We start from the raw sequence: 24,150 nt of genomic DNA, 5'->3' as shown, positions 1-24,150 counted from the left end.
CGCAGATACTAACCAGCAGTAATAAAACTACATGGACATGTTTAAATTTTATTACATGGATTTTATATATTATGTCTGATCTCTAACATTCTCTTTTAGCTTGAAAAATCCTCCACCTTAAATTACTTTATTAGATGGATACTTTATTAAATTACTTTATTGTAGCTTAGAAAACACTATTAAATTCTATGGAATAATCTTTATTAATATGTGCAAATTCAGTATTACTGTATCGAACTTTATGCCACTTATCTTTTAAGGCAATGTTTCTCAATTTTTGTTTCAGGTGGGAACCATTTTTATATATTAGAATATTCTCCTGATCATTTTACATTTGTTCTCTACGAACACAGTTTTTGAGCATATTTTACTACTAGTATACTCAGGGCTTAATTTCTAAGATTAGAAGTGCCGGGCCCTATGAAAGACCGTCAGCAAAGAAGAACAAAAGTAAATAAATAAAAAAATGAGTATTAAACTCATTAATAATTTTAAAATAGTTAATTATTATTATCAAATTAATTAATAGCTTTTTAATTAATGTTTATTAAGTGTTATTTATTCAATAATTATTATATAATTAATTAAAATTTAATTGATAATTAATTTTTATTTATTGAAATAATTAAAAATTGAAGTTATTAAATAATTAAAATTAAATAAAATGTAAAGAGATAAATTAAAATTTAATAAGCGATTTTTAGTATAATTTTATTAATTAATTTGTTAAAAAAATTTCTACTAAAATTTATTCAATTACATAAAAGAAGTGCCGCAGCCTTCTCATTCAGGGCTCCGGTGCGTTGCAGCTAGAATTATGATTTATTAATAAAACTAAGAAGCATCGGTGCACTCCAGCCCAATTTAAGCTCTAATATAGTACTTAAAGTATAGCTGATGAAAATTCCAGAGCGAAACAGAATGGGGGTACGAGTGGATGGAAACAAAAAATGAGGGGAATCTTGGTGAGAGATAACGTTCTCTATCTGCTGATATAATTATAGCCATCAAGCAGATGTGTGTCAGGGTAAAATGAGTCCTGAATCTGACTCCTAAGGATGAATGTAAAGTTTCTGGTTACACTTCTCCCCCCATTAGTGGATACTGTAGGAAGACAATGTATAGGACGTGCTTGAGCAGTTTATCTCAATATTTCACTCTTATTGTACTCGCTGTCACTTAATGCACATTTAAGAACACAAATTTTCCTTCCTGCGAGGATAACTAACTGTAAGCATCAATAACAATACACTAGATACGATGGCATGGCGAGAAATTTACGCATTTCTAAACAAACTCCACCAAATTTATTGCCCTTCTTAAAGGAAAAGGTTTCGACATGTGAGTATGGGGACTTTACTTGAACGTCTCATGTTCTTACGAGTTCGTATTTCTAGGGAAATAGGGTATTGCAAGGTCTGCTTATTGTTAAACTAAAGCGTTAGGAATTCTAATTCCCCCCCTTTAAATTGTGGTTCGGTTTTATAAAAAGAAGTACCGGAGCTCATCTTATTTAGGGCTCTGGCTAGAATTGTAATTTATCTTAAAAATTGACAAGTACCGGAGCCGGGTTCCGGTGCAATTTAAGCACTGAGTATACTTATATTTTTATAATATAATCAATTATAATTCCTTTAATTTTATATTAATATCAGTTAATCAAGTTAACAGAAGAAAATTTATACTCTTTTTTTAATACACTTTTTCTTTTTAAGTAAAAATTAAATAAATGTTGGTATTCGCATTTGTTTGGAGGGATTAAGCTTAAGTCTGAGGTCAGCATGTGCACCAAGCCGATTTCAGTTCTGTCTTTATTTGAGATAGCGGTAAGGAGCCTTTCCACACAGACACATAGAAGCAAACATAATTATAATTTTTAAAGCACAATTGTACTGTTTCCATATTCATTGGTGGTGATTCGAGTGGCACCAGATGTGAAGCAACATGATGGCGAGAAGCTTTGTAGTTCTTTCAATCAAATCCTTCTTTTGTTACTAAGTAGGAAGTTCATAGATAGGGTAATAGGTAATAAATTTTATTAAATGTCAGTCATGGGAGAAAAAGATGACAAATGATTAACATGTGTAATTTGCAAATTTTGTGATTGAGATCCACAGATTGAGAAGTACTTTTTCACAGTGCTTTAGCAGGTACAGATAAAGGTCTACATAGTTAAATTAGCTAAAAAAAGCAGACGAAATACATATATTCACATTCATATTGTAGAGTCATTAGGTTTTTTTGAAGTGGAAAACGGGAAAAATGTGCAATGCCCTCGCCGGGACCTCTCAAATACGTGCTGAGTGTGCTAACCATTACACCACAAAGGCATGCTGGAAGGAAGAAGAAAATACCTTATATATTCCCCCTTTTAGAGGGCAGCTGAAGTTTAGGGGACCCAATCGCCAAATCCTGAAGGTGAAGAATCATCATGCACCATCTTCTAGTTTGGGAGACGCTATGCAGTCATTAGGGTTTTTTGAAATAGGACACAGGAAAAATATGCGATGCTTTTGCCAGGACTTGAACCTGGATCTCTCAAACACGTGTTGAGTGAGCTAACCATTACACCATGAAGGCATGCTGGAAAGGAGGAAGAAAATACCTTCTATACTCCCCCTTTCAAAGGCCAACTGGAGTTTAGGGGACCCAATCACCAAATTCTGGTGGCAAAGAATCATCATCCACCATCTTTTAGTTTAGACGCCACTGTACTCATTACGTTTTTTTGAAGTAGGAAACGGGAATAATGTGCAATGCCTTTGCCGGGATTCGAAACCTCTCGGATACGCACCGAGTGTGGTAACTGTTACATCACAAAGGCATGCTGGAAGGAGGGAGAAAATACCTTTTAACATACAATTTATGTAAACAGTTTTACGCAGGTACATATTTTGAATAATGTATAAAAAATTATTGTCTTCCCCAGTTGTGCTCTGGTGGTGTAATTGGTAGCATGCCTGGCTGATAATTGGGAGATCCATGGCTCGAATTCTGGCCTGTCAGTTTTTCGATCAGTGTGACTGGTAGCTGCTGTGATAGAGTAACGCTGCATAATATGACATGAAAAAGAAGGGAAGCATCAGACCACAGATGTTTCTAACATCAGTTAAAACTAAATTAAAAAATGGAGAATTAGTAACATTAGATAATTCATATAATTTTTAAAGAATCAATATTTCTAAAATTTTAAAATATCTAGTCTTAAAATTGAGTTATTTAATTTATGATATGAGTATGTCAGACTAAGAAACTCAATCGAATAATGCCAGGTTTAAGAACAATTATAAATTTATTTTAGGCATGGTCTCTTAAAAAGAGACTTTGGAAATCCGATGATCCTAAAAGAATTACAAAAGCGAAACACAGATTAGTTACAGCACTCAGAAGAAACCCTGAGATCGAAATGTTGAAGAAAGAGCCATCCTATTATAGATTTCGAGTGATTACACATTCGAATTCAGGTAATTTGCATTATAAAGTGGATTTATTGAATACTGAGAACATGATTGTATTATTTTCTTGGAATAGCTTTAGTATAGCCCACCCAGAATTTTAACCAAAAAATATTGCCAAGAATGGCACTAAATGATATGATGTGGCAACCCACACCAGTTTACCACCATGTGGTAACCCATACTATTCAGCAAATGCAATGTAAACCGTAAATTTCTGATTGCTAAAGAGGATAGAATTATGGTTACAGCTAACATAGTGATCAATTACATTTATTCAATTTCAATACAAATTATCGAGATATCCATTTACTCAAAGTTATATGCACGTGCCCCTGTACTCTTACTTTTCAGGCATAGCTTTCTCCTAAAATTTGTCTTGCGCTGCATTGCACGGGGAAATACAACATTTTTAATTAGAATTCTACTAAAATTAACTACACAAAATTCGTGACACTCAGATATCGTGGAGAATACTGTTTTGGAGATCAGATTTTTGCATTTAGTTATGGATTGCTCTAAACCTGCAGTCAGAGATGTTGTAATTAAGCATGAGAGATTTTAAAGGAAAATTTAAGGTGGGAGTTTTCAAACAAGTGTAAAAGTTTGGGAAAGCCAGGCATTCCAAACAGATATTTTATGTATGAATTAGCAATATGAACTTTTTAGAGGATTTTTGATGGATTGTGGATTATTGAAGGATAAAGTTTGTTGTGAAAAATGTAAGATACCATGGAAAGGTATCTTACATCTGGGAAAGCCAAGCAAAGGCGAGATTTTCCGGCATTGTTTTTAAAATTATATCCTTTTCACCTTAATCATTCCTTCATATTTTTTCTTTTAAAATCGTGTATAATAGTTGTAAATTTATTATCTACGATTTCTGGTGAAATCAAGATGGCAGCCATTTTTGAAACATGGATTTTCTTAAAAAATCTTGATGGTAACCATTTTTCAAAACAGCGTATTTCACGTGCTTTGCCGCCAAAAGAAAATTTGCCAAACTTTGAAGGTGGGCTATACAAAAGCTGTTCCATTTTCTTGGAGATTTTATAATCTTACTTTTTATAATTTTACTTTCCAGACATTTTGTTACATAATGGCAATTATTCAATGGTAGTAGCAGGAATAGTAGGAAAAAGTAATGTATTTCATAGTTTGTGTATAATTATGGCAACTACAGAAATGCCAGTAGCAGAAGTAACAAGAAAGAATAATATATTTATCCACTAGTGCTAAAAAAATTACAGAATAATTTGTGGCTCAATGATTTATTTATACAAGGAAAATGTATACCATGATTTATAACATGTATGGAATGGGTCAGTTTGATTATAGTTGAATTCTATGTTTAGTACAACAGAATCTTGATCTGTCACCCTTTTTATCTTTTTGCCATTTCTGTTCCTGAGTTTAATGCTATTTATTCCCACATTTGTTGTTTCTTGAGTTACATTTTATCGCATTCATCATCTGTAAATAATATTGCCAGTGTAGTATTTCTCCCGTGGATTGTTTGGGGGAGGGGATAATTTGATGTGAAGTACAGGGTGGACAAAAAGCTGCTTTACATGGTCAGTTATTTCATTGTAATAACAATCAGTTTTTTTCCAAAACATCAAATATGTGCAGCACCATTATCACTGCACAGTTTGATTTGTCTGAATGTCATCCTATTTATCCACTTTAACAGCTGCAGTGTCACATGCTGGGGGGGGGCTTCCAGCACATTTGCCCACAGCGCATCATAGTCCATGTACTGCTTCTTCCTGAGCTAAGATCTGATAATTCCCACAAGGCATTGTCAGTATCGTAAGGTCTGGATTTTGGCCAAGGATAAAGGGACCCACATAAATTTGGAGAACCATGTCCAATCCACCAGCCAGGGAACAGTTCATTCAGGCATTCACAAAGACCAAGTATAAGTGGGCGAGAGCTTCATCGTGTTGGTAAACAACTGTGTCAAGAATGCCTAAATTTTGCAACAATGAAAGAAGCAGTCATTCATTCAACATCTTCAGATAAATAATCACAAATCCTGAAAGTAGTACAGAAGTGTGTTCTTCAACCATTTCTGCTCAAAAGCATGATGTGCAGAGAATCGTTCTCAATTTCTTGGTACAAATATGGGTTTTCCTATGCCTATATGAAGATGATCCATCCAATAAATAGCAAATTCATCAGAGAAAGGAATGCACTTCCAAACTGGAATGGTACTCCAACAAGATCCTGCATACATCCAGTGGACGGTTTAAGTCATCGATCGCCCATAAGTTCATCAATGGCCATTGCCTGCAAGCTTGTTTATTTTCACGTGGATACACTGTGCTTCTTTTAATTTCACGTTCTGCAGTGCGCTTTCTGCTTGGCTTGCAGGGCGGACTAGGGTTTGGTAAAGCTCGATGATTTGAAGCTCGGTTAAGCTGGAGCTTGATTGTTTTTTTGTGCTTTCGAGCATTTGAAGTTGACATACTTACATTATCAAAAGACTTGTAATTAAAATAATATTTTTTAGAAATTTAAAAGAATTTTTTTCTTTACTTATATTTTAAAAACACAAGTGCATGTAGTGATTTATCTGATAGCTTCGACCTAATTTTGGTGCAAAAATTGTTGGCCATGGAAAATGCCCTCTCAGAATCAATCGACGTTGGTTTTATACTGTAAATAGCTTCAAGTAACCGCTTTATATTTACAGTCAATTCACCATTACTTTTTGACAAAGTAAATTATTAACTTAATTTTTCAAAGCGGTCACCTTCCGGTAGTTTGCTGCTTGGAACTTCTAATAGTACTCTAAGTTGTTCTTCAAGAGAAGCATCAACTTTGGTAGTTGTTTCTGCTTCACTGTTTGATTTTTCATTTGATGAATCTGGTGACTGCTAGTTCTATAGAAGCTTTTGATGGCATTTTATTTGTTTAGTGAATTCATCAAATCTGTGATGTTTTTGTTGATCCTGCTGTTGATGTAAAAATCGATATTTTCAGAAAGAGAACTACTTATTTCAGATTCTTGTTCAGTTAACTTCTCTCGCATAAATTTGATAGAAATATATGCTGTTCATAAAGTGGCTTGTTTTTCACCCACAGCGTTAAGTGCCACTTCAATTGGTTTTAACGCCAAGACTATTGACTTTATTAATTTCAGGTTTAAATTTGTTAAAAGACGTTCAGATCAAAGTTCAATGAGTACATCCTTTGTAACGTCATACAATTTTACAAATGTTTCAAGCATTTTCAGCATTGAATTCCATCTGGTTTTACAATCCAGAGAGAGTTGTTGCTCTATCTATAATTTTTCTCTAGATTTAGACCTGAACAAATTTGAACGCACAACAGAATTTAAAAAAAAAAATTACAAATTGTCTCACAATATTTATGTTTTTGAACGATTCATTCTATAATTCAGTTTCATTAATGCTCAAACCATTATCAACTTCATCAGTCTCTCCTGAACTTTTGTCTATTCTTTCTTCTGTCCCCGATTTTTCTTTATAAAACGTTTTTGTAACAGCCAAATGCAAGGCATGCGCAAGACAATTGATAAAAAGCAGGTGATTCTTTTCCGAACTTTATCATAACACTTGCTCCATCCCCAGTAGCGAATAAAACATCGTGCTTAAATGATAGACCAAAAGATTCGAGGTGCTCTTCTACGAGTTCTTGCATTTTTTTTGCATCGCAACTTCCAAAAATTCTTACCAGTCCAGGATTGATGCTTTTTTAGCAGGCAGTATGGAGATTTATATTCAGGAATCTCCGGTTACCGATACTGGCCCATTCATTCATGGTAATAGAAAATTTCTTTGATTCGGCAATATCTTTTTTAATATCATTTTTGATTTTTTGTTTCACAATTTCTATATGGTTATGAACAAGAGCCATTACAGATTTTTCTTTGGCTGGAAGCTTCATACCCCTTGTTGAATAAACTCTGACTGACTGAGCGATTTGATGAATTGATAAACCATCTACTGCAGCCATTTTTGCAACAATCTCTTCAATTGATGTTTTGATTACAAAATTATCCAAAGTTTTTGTTTTTTTTAGCTTCGTTTCTGCCTCTACTTTGTCAACGTCAATGTTATTGACGCTGCTTAGATGACGCATTGTTGACGTATTTCCATTTAAAATGGAAATTTTTTTATTGCATTCATTGCAGCCTGCATAATTTTGGTCTGCCTTGGCTAAATGACTCCAAACGGTTGATCTTTTGTTTTTTGGCATGATTATTATTCTAGAAAAAAATAGAAAATACTATTCTAGAATATGCGTGCGTTCACGGCTGTAACTCAAATAATAATAACCATTTTTACAAAAATTTCAACTAAATTTGTGTTGAGATATTAGTAATCGCATTCTTATTGGTTAAAAGGAAGTATAGCTTTCTGTCAGGTCCGAAGTATTCCGAAACTTAATCCCGTTCTATTTGTTTATTATTTATTAAAACCTGATCTGCTTGTATCTCTGTTTGTGCCTCTGCGTATTACTCTGTAATAAATGTTTGTTTTGCAAAACACGGCATTTTCAATGTTCAACAATTTTTATTTTATTATTATTTTTTTACTGATACTAAGAAATTCATTATTTAATATTACATATACCTTACTACTTAAGATTAAAAGTATATTGTTTCTCTCGGTAAAGATTAAAAATCCTTGCATTTCTATGTACTGTACTTGGCCGCATATTCAGAGTGCCCTCATGTTGCATGGACACTATACATTTACAAACAGCCATGCCTTCTCCCAGTTTCGAACCCGGGCCCTTCGGCACAGCAGTCAGTGCCACTAGCCGCTAGGGCGACGCAGGAACAATGTTATTTTTTGACAAAACTTCTGCTTAAATCAATGAAACTAATTTTTCTGAAGTTTTTATTAAAATGTTTAATGTTTTTAGGTTACCTTGAAAGATTTACATATAATGTAGGCAGTTCCAGATTTTGAATCTTTCACACAATTTGTTTGATTCGAGGATTTGAATGTCCCATCTTCAGTTAGCACCAGCACAACCATTCACCTAAAGTTTTTTTTCATGTTTATATCAATGAAATCGCAAGAATTTTTCATTTTATTTGATAATTTTGGAAGGAATGCAATTAATTCTAAAATTGGAAGTGTTGGAGCACCCTTGGAGGCCATTAAAAAAGATGAGGAATAATAAATAATTAAAATGAAATAAAATATAAAGAAACTAACAAAACACGCTGAATAAATACTAATTTAGAAGTCAAACAACAAAAAATATAACGCTGATTTTTGTTGTTTGACTTCTAAATTAAACTAACAAAAGTTAATAAATTAATGACAAATAGTTAAGCAATAAAAAACTGAATATCTTCTAAAGACTCACTTTCACGGTTAAATAAAGCTTAAATATTGGCTTTCTAAAATTTTTTTTTTTTTTATATTTAAAATTATAATAAACACATACCTGTAGAAAGAAACATGTAACATAACATAAAATTGATAATCAAGTATTGCAAAATGGTAGAAATTAATTACAAAATGCCTGTACCTAGGCATAAACTGTTAACTGCATACATTTGTTATGCTGTTAAAAAGAAATGCATTGTTGTACAATCAAACAAAAGAAACATCAGCTATGCTAAAATCACCAAAAACGTTTTATCCTCACTTTTAGTTCTGGAAACGTTATCACATTTTTTAAGTTTATCTGATCAGCAATTTCATGCTTAATTGCCAAAATGGTGAAACCATTAAGACGATTTTGTGTAATAGCCGAACATATAAAATTCGTAACTAATTTTAACTCATTTTGCAACTTGCTACAATTATTGATATAGTTAGCAATAATCTTAGTGGCACAAAATTTAACTTTGTTATTAGTCTAGTACATTGCTTAGACTTTCCTTTTTTCCCCAAATGCACAGATACTGCCGAAATCACTTCTGCTAATTCTATTAATGTCGCATCAGTTAAAATACATTCAAAATGTGTACAGTGTTTTAGTAGCATTTCTTTAGACAAGTATGTTTTAGAAGCTTTTCTTTAGACATATATTTTAGACATGTACATATTTAAAACATACATATAAGAATTTAAAATAATTTCTGTGGTGACCAAGTTGGTCAAATGCTTTATTTACCGGGGAGCGGGGGCCCTTGCATTTTTCTTTTGTATATTTCACATGTTCATCTCGTGCTCTGTATGAGAAATTACTTTTTTTCCTTCTTATGTGGTGTCGTGTTATTGCCGATTCAAAATAAGTCCCAAAGTTGATTTCGATAGTAAGTTCTTTGAATCAATAATATTATATATTACATACATTATTTGTGACAAATTACTCTTAAATTTGATTCTTTCTCAATCTGGCTTCTTTTTTTTTTATCTAAAAAATATATATTTTTTAAATATTATTATTGTAGGGTAATGTAAAATTTTATTCACTAAATTTGTAACAGCAAACTGTAAGATTAACGATCTAGACTTCTAACAGCAGAAGATAAATTTGTGAATGAAATTATGTATTAATTAACAACTGAAGGAAAATTCATGCACCAGATTTTGTTTAAATGCTAGAAGAGAGAAAGAACTACAGTTAATGACATTGTATTATTTAAGCACCTTTACTTTTCTAACTTGCCTTAACTTCTATTTTTCACAGGAGTACATATTTTTCCATTAAAAAGATACATTTATTGATTGAGAAAAGTAAAAACTTCTTCAAAAACAATTGTTTGTAAATTATATGAAGTTTTGCAATATTTATAAGGCTTAGTTTTTGTTTCAAGATATGATGCTTCCCAATCATGAAATAACAAAAATTCAAATACTGCTCTTCGTAAATATTTAATCACGATCAAACAATTGTGAATTTTATTCATTATTGTATTGTGCAATAGTATAATATTAATTATTTATAAGTTTTGTAGATACTGTATAATGCATTTTTATGCCTATCAACGAAGTAACAAAATAAGAAAAATTAAACTGATTATATGTAAATTTAGATGATCCGGATTTAACGGCAGAAGAATCGATGAAAGACGAAAACTACGAAGACCACAGCGAAGAGATGCAAAAAATCCCTCAAAATATCTTTCTGGAAACAGAAAATAAAAAAACAGATACAGAAACAGTAGCATTACCTGTTTTTAAAGAGACTTATAACAGAAGTGATGACCACATAACATTCCATAACTATGCTGCAAATGATTATGGAAGTGAAATTTATAATGAAAGACAATACTTTACACTGACACCATGTGAAACTTTTCCAGAAAGGCACCATTTGGCTGAAAATGAGTCTCAGGCCATAAGTGATACATGTTGTTGTGACATCTTGTTAGATAGCAGTTTTTTGAGCAATCAGAGGTGCATATGGCATGGCATATAAAATGGATATTATTTTTCAGTAAGCAAGATATCATCCTATCAAACTATAATCTTATAATACCTATTAGCCAATAATTGATGCTTTATATTACGAACACACACACACACACACACACCCAAAAAAAAAAAAAAAAAAAAAAAAAATGCATATATTTAAAGTGCATAGTTTTTCATAAATACAACTATTTGTAAAACAAGTAATTTTTTTATTTTTCACAAGAAAATGTATATATACAGCATGATACTTTTTCGCAAAACAATAAAACTTCCCTAGTTTTGCCTTATTTTTTATACAAATTATGCATGTACTTCAAATTTGAAATACAGATACAGTATTAGATAAATAGTATTTCATAAAAAGGACAATTTGCAATAAATAAGTTATCTAAAAGAGTAAAGTGCAGATGTCAATCAAATAATAAAATAAAAATTCTAGTTGCTTCTTTTCTTCCGTTTTTTAATTTTAATTTACTACATAATGAAGAAGGATGAAATAAAATATAAAGAAAAGTCAGGTTCAAGGGAAGTGGAAAGGGTCTCTTTATAAATTTAAAACCTATAAATTACTGCATTTCGTACATGAAAATTTCAGACTTAAAACTATATATATTTGTGTACATGCATGTATATACATATAGGCACAAAAGTTAAATATGATTAATACAAGAAAGCCATGTCCCCTCCTTTTTAATATTATTTATCACAATTTTTTTTACATTCAAAATTTTGAGTAAGAGAGAAAATGTTTTTATAATCAAAGGATTGAAAACATATTTTTTACTTTTGCAAAGAGCTGCGAGATAAAATTAGGGCAAAATAATAAGTTCTACAATTGTAAAATGAGTATTACTCACTTGTTCATATACAAAAAGTTATCTAGAATATGTATATAAGTATTAAAAAAATTAATTGAAGCTAATATTTTAACTATCCTATCATAATTTAGTTATGTTTTTACATGTATTTGATACAAATACCTATACATTTGAATTATAATAAAATTTTAATTTATTAATAAAAATACTTCAGTTATTTGTATTTTCACAAAATGCACACATTTATATTCCAGTACGGAAGTACAGTAAAACTTTTAATATTTTACAAATAATGAGCTTATGAGCTTACATGCAAAAACAGGTACTTACTGGCAGTGATGAATCAGAATTTTATTACTTATATTATTATTAATTGAAATTGCTTGAGAAAGTTCAGAATGAATTGATCCATGAGATGAATAATATTTATATTTTACAACATTGATTTTATGTAATCAGATCACTTAGTATCAGATCTATTTTAAAAATGATACTTCTGCTAAGTTTTATTCAAAAGAATTTCCGACAGATAGGCTTGATAGTGTATTACATATATATCTTTCACTGTTGATGATACAAATATTTATATAATAATGACAAAAGAGTGCTTTTTTAACTCTCTGAGCGGTATTTAAACGGTATTCAATAGCTAAATTTGTATATTTGTTAGCCCAGAAGGTTATATTATTTTTCGTTTTGGCATTTAGCGTTGAAAGATTTAAAAGGCTGTATCACTTTTCAAATTGTTGCTACCAAATATTATCACCCTGTATTATATTAAAGAAATTAAATAATGAAGAATTTGCAAAAATGTATACATGTTTCTTGCATTGTGATAAAACAATGGTACCTAGAACATCCAATTTTGGATAACATAATCCTTTACCTGAGTATGGGCATCTGGTAGACCAAATTTGGAATTTGTTTTATCATCTGTTTCATATTTTGTAAACAAATTTTGGATTAACAAACTCAACGATTTCAAAGCGAACAATGGCAACACTGTATGAAAAAACATTTTTATCTCCAATGCGAAAGACTATGTATTGGAAATTCTAAAGATATGCTTTTTAAAAATATTTTGTGATACTGCTGTTGAATTTAATTTTATGGTTTAAGTGCGATTTATTTAATAAATAAAGGTATTTGTGTGCATTTTGTGCACACAAAACGTAAAAAAAAGCCTACTTGGGCGAAATATAAAATCTGAAAGCGTTTATTATTATTTTTTTTTTTGATGGCACTCAAAAAAAAAAAAAAAAAAAAAAAAAAAAAAAAAAAAAAAAAAAAATAGAGGCATTAGCTCACTAATGATAAAAATATAGCCTGATGGAATCGATCGATCGATCACCTACACTGAGCTAATAGCCATTCATTTTTTTTTTTAAAGAGTTTGAATACAGCAGCTTTACTACCTTAAAAAAAAAAACATTTTAAAAATCCTTCTTATATTAATTAAAAAAATTTAAAAATACTTCTTATATTAATTATTTGTATCTTCAACAGTGAATCATTATGTGTAATAAACTATCCGATTATGGTTTACTGTTGGTCATCTGAAAGAAGCACTGTTCAATAGCAGTGCATACTTAATATTCTTCATAATACTTATTATTTTTAGAGGTGGTCACCATGAAAGGCATCACTGTATTTATTAAAAAACATCATAGAAACCTACAAAATTATTGCAAATTTTATAGGATGTCTGCTTGAATAAAATAATCTATGTCACATTATGATGAGAAAATATTTACAGCAGAATATATATCCCTTGACTAGTACTTCATTAAGATGAGGTAATTCTGTACTAAATGCAAAAATTGAATGAGTTAAATCGGTAAGTTTTATATGCATAGTAAGCAGAAGTATGCTTTCTGATTAAAATTTAAAATTGAGCTTGCAGTGCATAGATTCAGCAAGTTGAACATCATCACTCAGAAGTGTAAAAGTAAATAAATAAAAACAGGAAAGAGTTTTACAAAATATTATATGTATACATTTTAAACATAACACATAAGAAGGGAAAAAAGTCAGCATCTGACATAATACAAATAAATTGTCTTTACAATTATTACAAAATTATTTTAGTTATTACAAAATAAAAGCATATGGCAGATACAGGAAATTCTGTACATTTACTATTTTGTTTTTACAAATTAAAACTAAAATGATAAACAGTTCCTATTTGTATACCATTCCTTTTAGCACAATATTTATTATATTAAACCAATATTTCAGTTAAAATAATAATAATAAATTAATAAAATGTGCCTTCTAAAAGAAATCATTATATTTTCAAAAAATAAACAAAACAAAACCAAACTTATAAAAACAACTTTGGTTTCAGCAAGTAGGCTTGGCTTACAATGTGGATATACTGTAATTTGTTACAAGAGTTCACATAAATACGGAGGGTGTTTACACATTTTTGTAATGACTTTGATTTTCTCCACGAATTTAAATATTTAATTTAAAAATATAAACATTACTGCCATCAAATTGGAATAAGGTTTGATTATCGGCTGCAGCATTAAAAAAATTCTTTTCTTTAAAATGTTGCTGAAAAATAAACAATGGATCGAAGCGCTATCCGAAGAGAAATACTCTTATTCAATTATTAAAAAGAGATGCGAAAAGCATGGGTTTTAATATTTCTACACGTAAAATAAGTGACATATAATATGAAAGGAAAGAAACGTCAAAGTTTACATCTGATTGGGAAAAAGGCAAAATGCATACCCAACACAGGTATGAATAGCTATTATTAGTCACATCTCATGTTTTAAAGGGAAATGCTCCCCCCCCAAAGAGCTATTGCAAAGTCTTTAAATATTTCTGTAGGAACTACACAACAAAATTATAATATCCGATTTAAAGCTAATCAAAACAGAGAAACATAATGTTCGTCGCCTAATGCCGAAACATGTTTCTTGGCGTAAGACTACATGCAGACTCTTGTATGAAAATTATTTGGCAGGTAAAAAATCGAAACATATGGTTACAGTTGATGAGGCTAGGATATACATATTCGACTGCAATAGAAAAAGATCGATTTATTACCAATTAAAGAGGAGAAAAAGACTTAATATGCTGGTTCAGAGAAACCAAAGAAAGATTTTCTAAAAGTTTTATGGTTATTGCTGGATTCTATTATAACCGAAAACTTAAAATAAGGAAAGTAGGCAAAAAAATATCAAAATTAATTTGGATTACTATCAGAAATATGCTTTAACATGTATTTCTAAAGAAATTCTATCTCTTTATCCAAACAATCTTCACGATGTTAAGTTCCATAGGGATAAGGCTCCGTGCCATACCTCCAAATCTAGTGCTCTCTTTTTTCTGAAAAAATGAGAAATGAAATCGTAATTGAAGCTATGCCCTTTCAATGCATCCCTCCCAAATCCCTCGATGTGTCTCATATGGATTACTGTGCATTTGGACTTTTAAAAGAAGCTCTTTATAAGTGGCATCCCCAAACATTGGATAGACTCTGGAAGATTGTGAAGGAGGAGTGGAATAAAATTAAAAATTAACCTTGATGTTTTAAGAAAAGGATTTCCATGTTGGAAATCAACATGTAATATGATAGTTCAACAAAAAGACTCCCAGACTGAACATATTAGAAAATAAAATTCTAAGATTTGTTTATATATAAATCTTTTGCAAAATGGTTACAAAAATGTGCGAACACCCTCTGAGCTAACAATATTTGCACAAAGGAAAAAAAAAAAAAAGTTTATGGCACCAAAATTTGATTAGGAACATGTAAAAACAATTTGGCTGCAGCTGAGAGTTAGAGAGTAATGCACTTTATTCAGAATTATTCTTGAGAAATCACCAGATTATTGCTTAAAATAGGCTACTTAAACCTTGTGTTGTTATCTGAATTTCATTGTGCAGTACTTATGGTACTAAAACACAGTTTGCTTTGAAACACATTCGGAGTAGCTAAGTATATAATAAAAATAATGGAGGAAGACTATATAGTCGTTGTTTGTTAATTGCAATTACTGGCAAGGGCACTTCTTGTTCAAGGTGGAAATCTTTCCATGCACCTTGAACTATTTTTGCATAGCAGAACATTTTTATTAGTCTCCTTTATGAAACATTTTTTTAATGAATGTTTTTGATGAAAATCTGCTGTATCAATATACTTAAATAATAAGAAAAAATCCATACCGATTATTCTTCATAAATATGAATCATACTTAAAGATTTTTGTTATTTCATTTTTTCAAAAAAATTATATAAAATTAAATATATTAAAATTTTTTCTCAAATAAGGCTGTAAAAAAAGAAATATATATATATAATGAGTTATCTGAAAAAAGAGTATTCGAATTTTCTGACCTTAAACTTTAATTCAAAATTAAAATACAGCATTTTAGTTGCTTAATAAAGTTTTTTCTTTGTTTATGTTATATGCATAAATATTAACTATTGTAACGTAAGGGACACTGAAGTTTGGTACTTAGTTGGGAGGGGAGGGGGGAAGAGGAAAGAATTTAAAATAGCTCTATATATTTTTTTTCAAAAAGAATAAATTATTGAAAATATTTTTAAGTGTATATGCTTTTTAATAAATTATTGCCTCATTTCTTTTATTAAAATGAATAGTTTCAGTTCTAGAACTATACTAGACCATTTCGAACCTAAATAATACCATAGCAATGTTTCACATTAACATTCTCAAATGTATTTTAGTGCAACAAATTTTGGAGTTCTTAGTGCAATTATAATGTTCAAGTAATTATTGCTAATTTGCAGTGTATGCATAAAGAACTATTAGAGTTCATTTGTTATTAGAGGTGCATAAATGAATTCAAGAAAATAAATTTATGTACATTGTATATACATTTACTTACTGTGGAGAAGTATCGTGTACATTTAACAGAAACATATTTTCCTTTTTCAAGTTAAATTTTGCACATGAATTTTGATAACCTGATGTTCTGGACAGATTAACATTATCTTAATTCTAATGTGTATGATAAATGCCAAATTTAATTTCTATCATCAGAATATGTCTTTCTGAGTAAGTGCAATCAAATATGCTGCAATAATACATGAAGGCCTTTTTTTTTTTTTTTTTAACTGAATTTTATGGCTATATGATTTGCTTTTATGACTAAGACTAATTATGCCCTTCCTTACTGCTTAGCATGTCTTTTTATTACAATAACTCTTTTATTTACAAAAGTTATCTTCAAGTACTTATCTTCTCAGTGCAGATTTTTGTTTATGGGTAATTTTTTGTAAAACTGCTGATAAAGCATCAGAAAAAAGATTTGAAGGTGTGTATTAGTAAAAGAGATAAACAGAAAATAAATTAACAAATTATGCATATCAGGAAAAGAACAAAATATATTTATCTGATAATGTTAAAACCACCAGCAGCTGAGTGGTTAAGACCATTAAACACTGGTAGTTCAACCTGTGTTCCAGTTCCGATGAATAGGCTGGTTAAATGGATGTTTTCGTGGTTATCGATATGTGTAAGTATAAGCTAGTTTCCAATAGAAAATCATTTATGAAGGCATCTCTTCCTCTAGCCTATGTGTGCTGTGTAGTATTTAAAAAAAAAAAAACTGTTACACCTGAAAATTAGCACCAGCAAAAATAATTTAACAATTTACATGTGAAATGTACATAAATTAATGCAATATATATGTTATATGAAAACTGTTCTTTAATGCAGAATACCACAGTTTAAAGTAATGGTTGCCTTCCTCCAACTTTTACCTTAACCATTTCGTGTTTACTAAAGTTACTACACATTCGGCAATATTAAAGCTTAACAATATTTTTTTTTTTTTTATAATGAAAAATTCTTAATTGATTCATAAAGCATAAAAGTTTCAGTATAAGGAAAGTACTGCATACTTCATTAAATCTTTTTTTTTAATATAAATAATAATTATTAGTTTCTGTAAAGTTCAGATTAAAAAGAAGCACCTCTATAAAAAATAAGCAATGGCACACAATTTTAAATACAAATGCGATAGTTCTGTGAATTAAAAATGAACCTATGAATTAAAATGATTCACATAACAATGATCTCAGTACAAGACACATTAAAAGATTAATTGTCATACACCTATAAACAATAACATGATATTTATAATAAAACAATATATGAGAAAAATATTTTACCAAAATAAAAAGAAAAATGGCACATAGTGTTCAACATTTGATTTAGTGAAATGACTATAAATAAATAAGATAAAACTGCAATTAAAATACTTTCAATTCCTATAATGAAGAATTTTCCTTTTTATTATGGGCTGCAGACTTTTCAAAAGGAATTAACACTTTCTTCTTCGGGGATTTCTTTTTAGCATTAAGTTTGTGCATTTGGCTTGAAATAAGTTCTTCATTTTTTTTTATGAGTTCATCAAGATCTTTCTACAAAAATATTAGAAGATATATAGTCAGTATAAAATTTACAATACATATTATATATATATATATACACTAGTGTACAAGACCAGAACAACTTTCTGATATTGGCCGAATTCTGCAAAAATCAACTGGGACACATGAAATTCATATTACAGAGGCACAATGTAGAACTTAAAGGATGAGAGAAGTAGAAAAGCCAAAAATGAATAGGAACATACAATACGGAACAAAAGAAAGACTTTATTGACAAAATGGCATTGGTACAAAAACTGCCTGGCCAAGAGGAAGAAAAACAAACCAAACAGCCTTAGTTAAGGGACATGACCTTCCCTAACTACAATGGTTGTGTTGCATTGCCTGTTGATACTTAACACCTTATTATCTAACAGTTCTAGGGTAAAAGTTCCCAATCTTCAAGAAGCATGTGTTTCAGTTGTCTGGTGTTCTTTGGAGGGTAAGATCGTGCTGCGAGGTGCCTCCCTAAAGCATCCCACACATGTTCAATGCAATTTAAATCAGGAGAGCATAACTGTCAATCCATTCTGTGGATATCTTCACTTTCCTCAATAGCATGAGCCCTGTGTGAAAAGATGCACGTGGTGGAAGATAACTTTATCACAGTAGCCATCTTTTGTAAATGAACCTCTGTCAAAAATACTGAGCTTTGTCTGCCCGTTCATCAATGTCTCATCATAGGACCACCTCAATATTCTTTTCCCCTGATGTTATTTACACTAACTGTTGTGTCCCTACCACTCTCCATATCAACTGGTACCAAGAATCATTTGTCAAGAGTGAAACAACTCTCATTGGTACAGAGAACATGACTCCATTGATGTCTTAGTGTTCGCTATAACATTGTAAACAATGCTGCCAATGGCCTACTGTCAATGGTATGCAGCATTCAGGATGGCGGGTGAATAGGCCACCTGTTGTCCTGTTACCATGCACAACTGCTGAGCAATGTTGTCCCCTGTCTGGTTTCGATTCCTTTTTACCTGCAGGTCAATATATTGGTTATCAGTCATTGTTTTGCTTGGCAGATCACTGTCAACCTTTCTTACAGATGTAGCTATCATTTGGAAGGCTTCCTAAGCTTTGTGAAATAACACATTTATCAATTCTAAACTTGGGTGACAAGATGTCAAACAACACCCTTCCTCAAGTTCGCCGATCATTTTAAAGGTGTCCTGATGTTTTTCAGTATAGCCATACTGCACATAAAATATCACTTGTGTCTTATTGTTACAATAATGGCTTGCAGAAGAATACCTAGAAATGCACCTCCCTTTCTTTTTGTTAAGTTACCTTGGACTGTATGTACTGATGCCTCATGCTTTAAATGCCTTGACATCATGGTGCTGATATTTGCATATGCATCACCTTTCTACTTACTTTTTCTCTGTACTGGTTGTAAAAACCTCTTTTCAACAATTTGATGGTTGCATGTTGAAAAATTAATTTGTTGCTTAAGTTTTGCACATTAGTATATAACATGAAGCGTGTGTGTGTGGACTGTGTGTAAACTGATACAGATGAATCTATGGATATCATGCTTTGGATGACATTGCATATATAAAGAGATACACATGACATACATAGAGCTGTTGTGACCCTGATAATGGCAAGTTTTTATGATCTAAGTGATTTTTAATATGATGCAATATTTGGAGTTCATCAGATGCATTATAAAACATCACAGGTAGGAATGAAGTTTCACATGGAATTATTTCTTCAAAAGTGTACGATAATTACAAAATTTTAGCAAAACTTTGAACTCATGCCATAAAAAGATTCTGGGTAAATCAGAGAAAATTATTCAATGTGAAATAAATACAACATTAAAAACTTAAGAATACAAGGCTAAAGCTTTGATGAACAGAGCAAGGACTGTGGAATCTTAAGAGCTGGCTCTCAGCCAGAGTACCCTTGATGAATGCATGACACACAGCTATGCAGCTTAACTGAGCTCAGCAACTCAGATACTGGATACTTGACTGTAAATATGTAGTTTTGTGTGACGAATTGTATTTCCAACTGTTCTAGTATGATAGAAGAATGTATGAGTGTGGAAAACCCCATGGTTCTATATTAGGCATCGGCAACCTAAAGCACACATGCCCGATTTGGCATGTGGTAAAATTCTCAGTTGTACTAGATACCCCTCTACAAAGTTATCACATAAAAATGTATCGCCCCCATCTCTTCTCTCTGCACTGACCCATCTCATGCCTCATACATTTTCTCTCCTTTAGTTTCATTCATTGCACCAATACATTAGTATTGAGTATGATTTTAGTAGAAAGTAAAATTCAGTTTGATGCATGCTGTGTGCTATGAATTACTTTTAACTTAATGACACATTCTTAGTTTTACTGTGAAGTGTTGTTATTACTTATGCTCACTTGCCTGATGTAGTCAGCACAAGCCCATGAAATTCCTTGTGGCAAGGAGTGCAAGATTACTCCTGTCGTTGGCAACAGCTTTGAGCACATTACAGGTGACAGTATGATTTAGCTCAATTCCACCCCCAATTTTGATGGAGAGAACCCCGGGTGGGGGACGGGTCCGAGGATCCCTCACCCTTTCCACCAAACCACACGAGGGGACTTTCGGCTCGCCGTATATTTAGAGTGCCACACCGACACTATACATTTATAAACATCCATGCCTTTTCTGGGATTCGAACACCTGGGCCTTTCGGTATGGCTGTCAGCAACGCTAACCGGTGTACCGGTTAGGCAGCTCGAAAACTTGTATTTCGTTAGTTTAATTATTGTGACAATTCATACCTACATATTTAATCAAATGGCCAACAAAAAAACACTTGATGTTTGTAGTTTTCAAGACTCTTGGACTAACGAATATGGATTCATACGACAAAAGAATCATGCTGTGTGTGTTATGTAGCAAACGTATCATATGCCGCACGTTAAGTATACAAAGACATTTTAAATTAAACATCAACCTACATTTCAAAATTCTAATGAGAAACTAAAAGTTATAAAACAAGTTATTACTGGACATAAGAAATAAGTTAAATTTTTTGTCAAACAACTGGAACCAAACCTAAAGCTGTGAATGTAGTTTCATAATTGCTCATTGTGTAGCTGCCAGAGGCAAATCTTCCACAGATGGTGAATATATAAAGGACACATTTTAAAAAGTGTTGAAAATTCTTCAGCAACAAATCAAAAATCATTCAAATCGACAAACAATATTATCCCAAATTCAAGAAACATCAGCTTCTGCATGAATTACAGAAAGACGAATAACTCAAATGGCAAAAAATACAACAAAACAGAATTCTGAATTACAAGAAATTGTTGTATTTAGCATTGCTCTTGATGAAAGTACCACAATGAATGATGTTGCATGCCTTGTTTTGTTATTATGTTGTAACTTTATGTTGTTTTTATTTTAATAAATATCTTTAAAAAATACATAATACATAAACAATTCAATTTTTTTATGTTGATAGAATAGTTATATTTTATCTTAATAAATATCTTTTAATTATGCATAATAAATATGTAATAAAACTCTAAATATGTATTTCTTTACCTCTATTCCCGAATTCTGCATGCATTGCTATGGAAATCAAATTATTTCAAATATTTCATACCGTGCCGCATTCTGAATCATACTGGTAGATTGGTTTGGCACACTACAACTACAAGGTTGCCAACCCCTATTCTATATTCTTCTACATGAAATCAAAAGATAATACAAGCTATGGTATCTCCATAATGGTACAGGTTTGTTTAGCTGATCTTAATTATGATTTCTAATATATTTATGAATGTCTGCATCAATGAATATTATGTATATACCCTTTTTGAGGAGTTAAACTTATTCATTCTGATGGGTCTGGCTTTCTATGGACAGCTATTCAAGTCAATAGATGGCAGATTTTGGTTAGAACACTAATCTCAATTTAGAGATTTATCATGGCAATTTAAGTCTTCAGATTTCTACAGTATCAAACGATCTAGAATACCATGCAATGTGCTGTGAAATACAAGCATCCTGCACCTCAGAATAATAATGCAAAGTAATGGACCATTCAACAAGTACTAAGTTTTAGGCTGGTGTAGCAGCTCTTTATTTGGGGAGGGGGGCACGTAGCATGTGTGCATATGTGTACATATCAGTGTGAGTAATTAAAATTTTTTATGAGATATTAGAAATACAGTTCAGTTTTATGTCATACATCACCAAGATATTAAGTGTTTTAGTGATAACAGTATTGAATTATAATCATATACATAGCTGCTACACCATCTTTTGAATAAGCCATAAAAAGTATAGCAATAGAAAAAAAAAAAAAAAAAAAAAAAAATTTTAAATTCATCCAATTTTGTTTGAGCTTCTCACAGGTGAAATTTCAAATTTAGGAATAAGTCAATAGTCAAATTATCCAATATATCAATTTCACACATTCATAACAGACCAGAAAAAAAACAGATTAACTTCATTCATCTACGTAAATTTATTTAAAACAGGTTTTACAATTAAGATGGGGAAAAAGTAATGCAAATGCACTTTTTTAAAATTTTGCTTTTAGTGCTGAATTAACTGATTAACTGAAATATTAGACACTTTCTTTAGAAAATTGTTTCATTCATAGAAAATTCAGTAAGAAAAATTTTCTGATTTTAGAAAAGAATTTCATTGAGAAGAATCATTTGAACAATTATTATAAAAAAGTAATAATTTTTTACCTCATCATATGTATACATAAGTTTAGAAGATTTCAGATTTTTCTTTGGAATATATTCCAAAGCATGGGGAAGACAATAAATGCAATCTTCTTGGGAATAAACAACCTAAAATAAAAAAAGTTTATTTTTTAAAATGAAATGTTTTATATCCAATTTCAACATTTGTGGTACTTTAAAAATTATATCTGTAATGTCAATTATTACTATAACTTTTCATCCTTGAAATTTCATTAATTGATTAATGAGCATACACTTTATCCATTAAAATTTCACTATACTAAAAGTAACACTGTGGTTTCTAAAAGCAATATTCATAAATTCTGAAGATGTGACTGAAATAAGAGAAACTGAAGTTCTCAAAAGAATGGATAAATTAGCAAATAAATAAAAGCATAAAATATAAAAGATTTAAATGAATTAAAAATCAATCAATCAGATAAATCTCTGACATTTTATATTTTATTATTCATAAAATTTTTTTCATAAAATATAAAATTTTATTATTCATATTTTATTATTCATAAAATATAAAAGATATAAATGAATTTATGTATGTTATGGAATTAAATAATAATTAAATTTATAAAATAAGCAACCAGACAATTTAAGATCAACTTCTTATCTTATAAATTAAAAAAAAGGTATAACTTAAAAAATATTTTTATATATATTTAGCTCTTAATTTTTCAATCCTCTTTTTCCCTTCAAAGGGGGAAATGTCTAATAATGAATACCTTTTTGTAAGACTGAACCAGTAATCTTAAATTACTCATAAAAACTAAATTTTATAAATCATATGAATATTAAAAAAAATTCTCATCAAATTTTATGCAAATAAATTTGGTACAAAATTCAAAAACTAAACAGTACAAATCAATTACTTCTTCACAATGAGCTAGTTAAATGTAATGTAAACTTTTGAAGACCAAATTTCAAGAGGTATCAAATGACAGCCATTTTGTTGTGCAGCACAATTTTCTTGGGAGAATTAATTTGGCATGATTTCTGTACCTACTTCCATTAAAAAAAAAGTACTTACTCTCTTAAAAGTCTTGAAACACATTAATACATTCTCATGGTTGCTAATCTTGAAATATGAAAAACTAGAAATACACGGAAGGTTAAGACTGCACAGAGATGCAGCCAGAAAAACCACTTCTGATGCCATTTCAAAAGAACTCAAATTTAACTTAAATTCATTTTATTATTCCGGTTATTAAACCATTTATAATATGATTCTGAGGAAAGTATATTAATATTTAATTAGACATTCTAAATTTCAAGCTCTTTGGCTAATTTCATTTATAGTTTTCTTACACTCCTACACTGAGAAAATCCTGAGTAGGGAAGAAAAGCTTTTGTTTATTACAGAACATTTAAATGTCATGAAGAT

General features: G+C 30.7%; 2 protein-coding genes across 12 annotated transcripts in view; one reads left to right on the top strand and one right to left on the bottom strand.

The window, feature by feature from the left end:
• The window catches only part of LOC118179764 (uncharacterized), a 97,490-nt gene extending 85,656 nt beyond the window's left edge, over positions 1-11,834 (top strand). For 9 of the 11 annotated variants that reach the window (XM_085822814.1, XM_085822790.1, XM_085822800.1 and 6 more), the window contains 2 exons: positions 3,302-3,464; positions 10,429-11,834. In XM_085822814.1, coding sequence (XP_085678940.1) covers positions 3,302-3,464; positions 10,429-10,814 — 549 coding nt within the window. In that variant the 3' untranslated portion in view covers positions 10,815-11,834. Of the gene's footprint in view, positions 1-286; positions 451-3,301; positions 3,465-10,428 lie in introns of all 11 variants that reach the window. The other 2 variants (XM_085822830.1, XM_085822824.1) reach the window with 1 other exon arrangement.
• Positions 11,835-12,874: 1,040 nt separating this feature from the next.
• The window catches only part of Jarid2 (Jumonji, AT rich interactive domain 2), a 92,332-nt gene continuing 81,056 nt past the window's right edge, over positions 12,875-24,150 (bottom strand). Inside the window, exons 19-20 of the mRNA XM_085822776.1 lie at positions 22,758-22,862; positions 12,875-18,036 (exon numbers count right to left, since the gene is read on the bottom strand). Of these exons, the coding sequence (XP_085678902.1) occupies positions 17,884-18,036; positions 22,758-22,862 (258 nt within the window). The 3' untranslated portion in view covers positions 12,875-17,883. The remainder of the gene's footprint in view (positions 18,037-22,757; positions 22,863-24,150) is intronic.

The sequence above is a fragment of the Stegodyphus dumicola genome, chromosome 1 (genome assembly GCF_044657685.1).
Source record: "Stegodyphus dumicola isolate Sdum_Otavi_A_Nest chromosome 1, ASM4465768v1".
Taxonomy (NCBI): domain Eukaryota; kingdom Metazoa; phylum Arthropoda; class Arachnida; order Araneae; family Eresidae; genus Stegodyphus; species Stegodyphus dumicola.
Note: the sequence above shows the minus strand (reverse complement) of the source record. Positions and strands in the feature narration are given on the sequence as shown.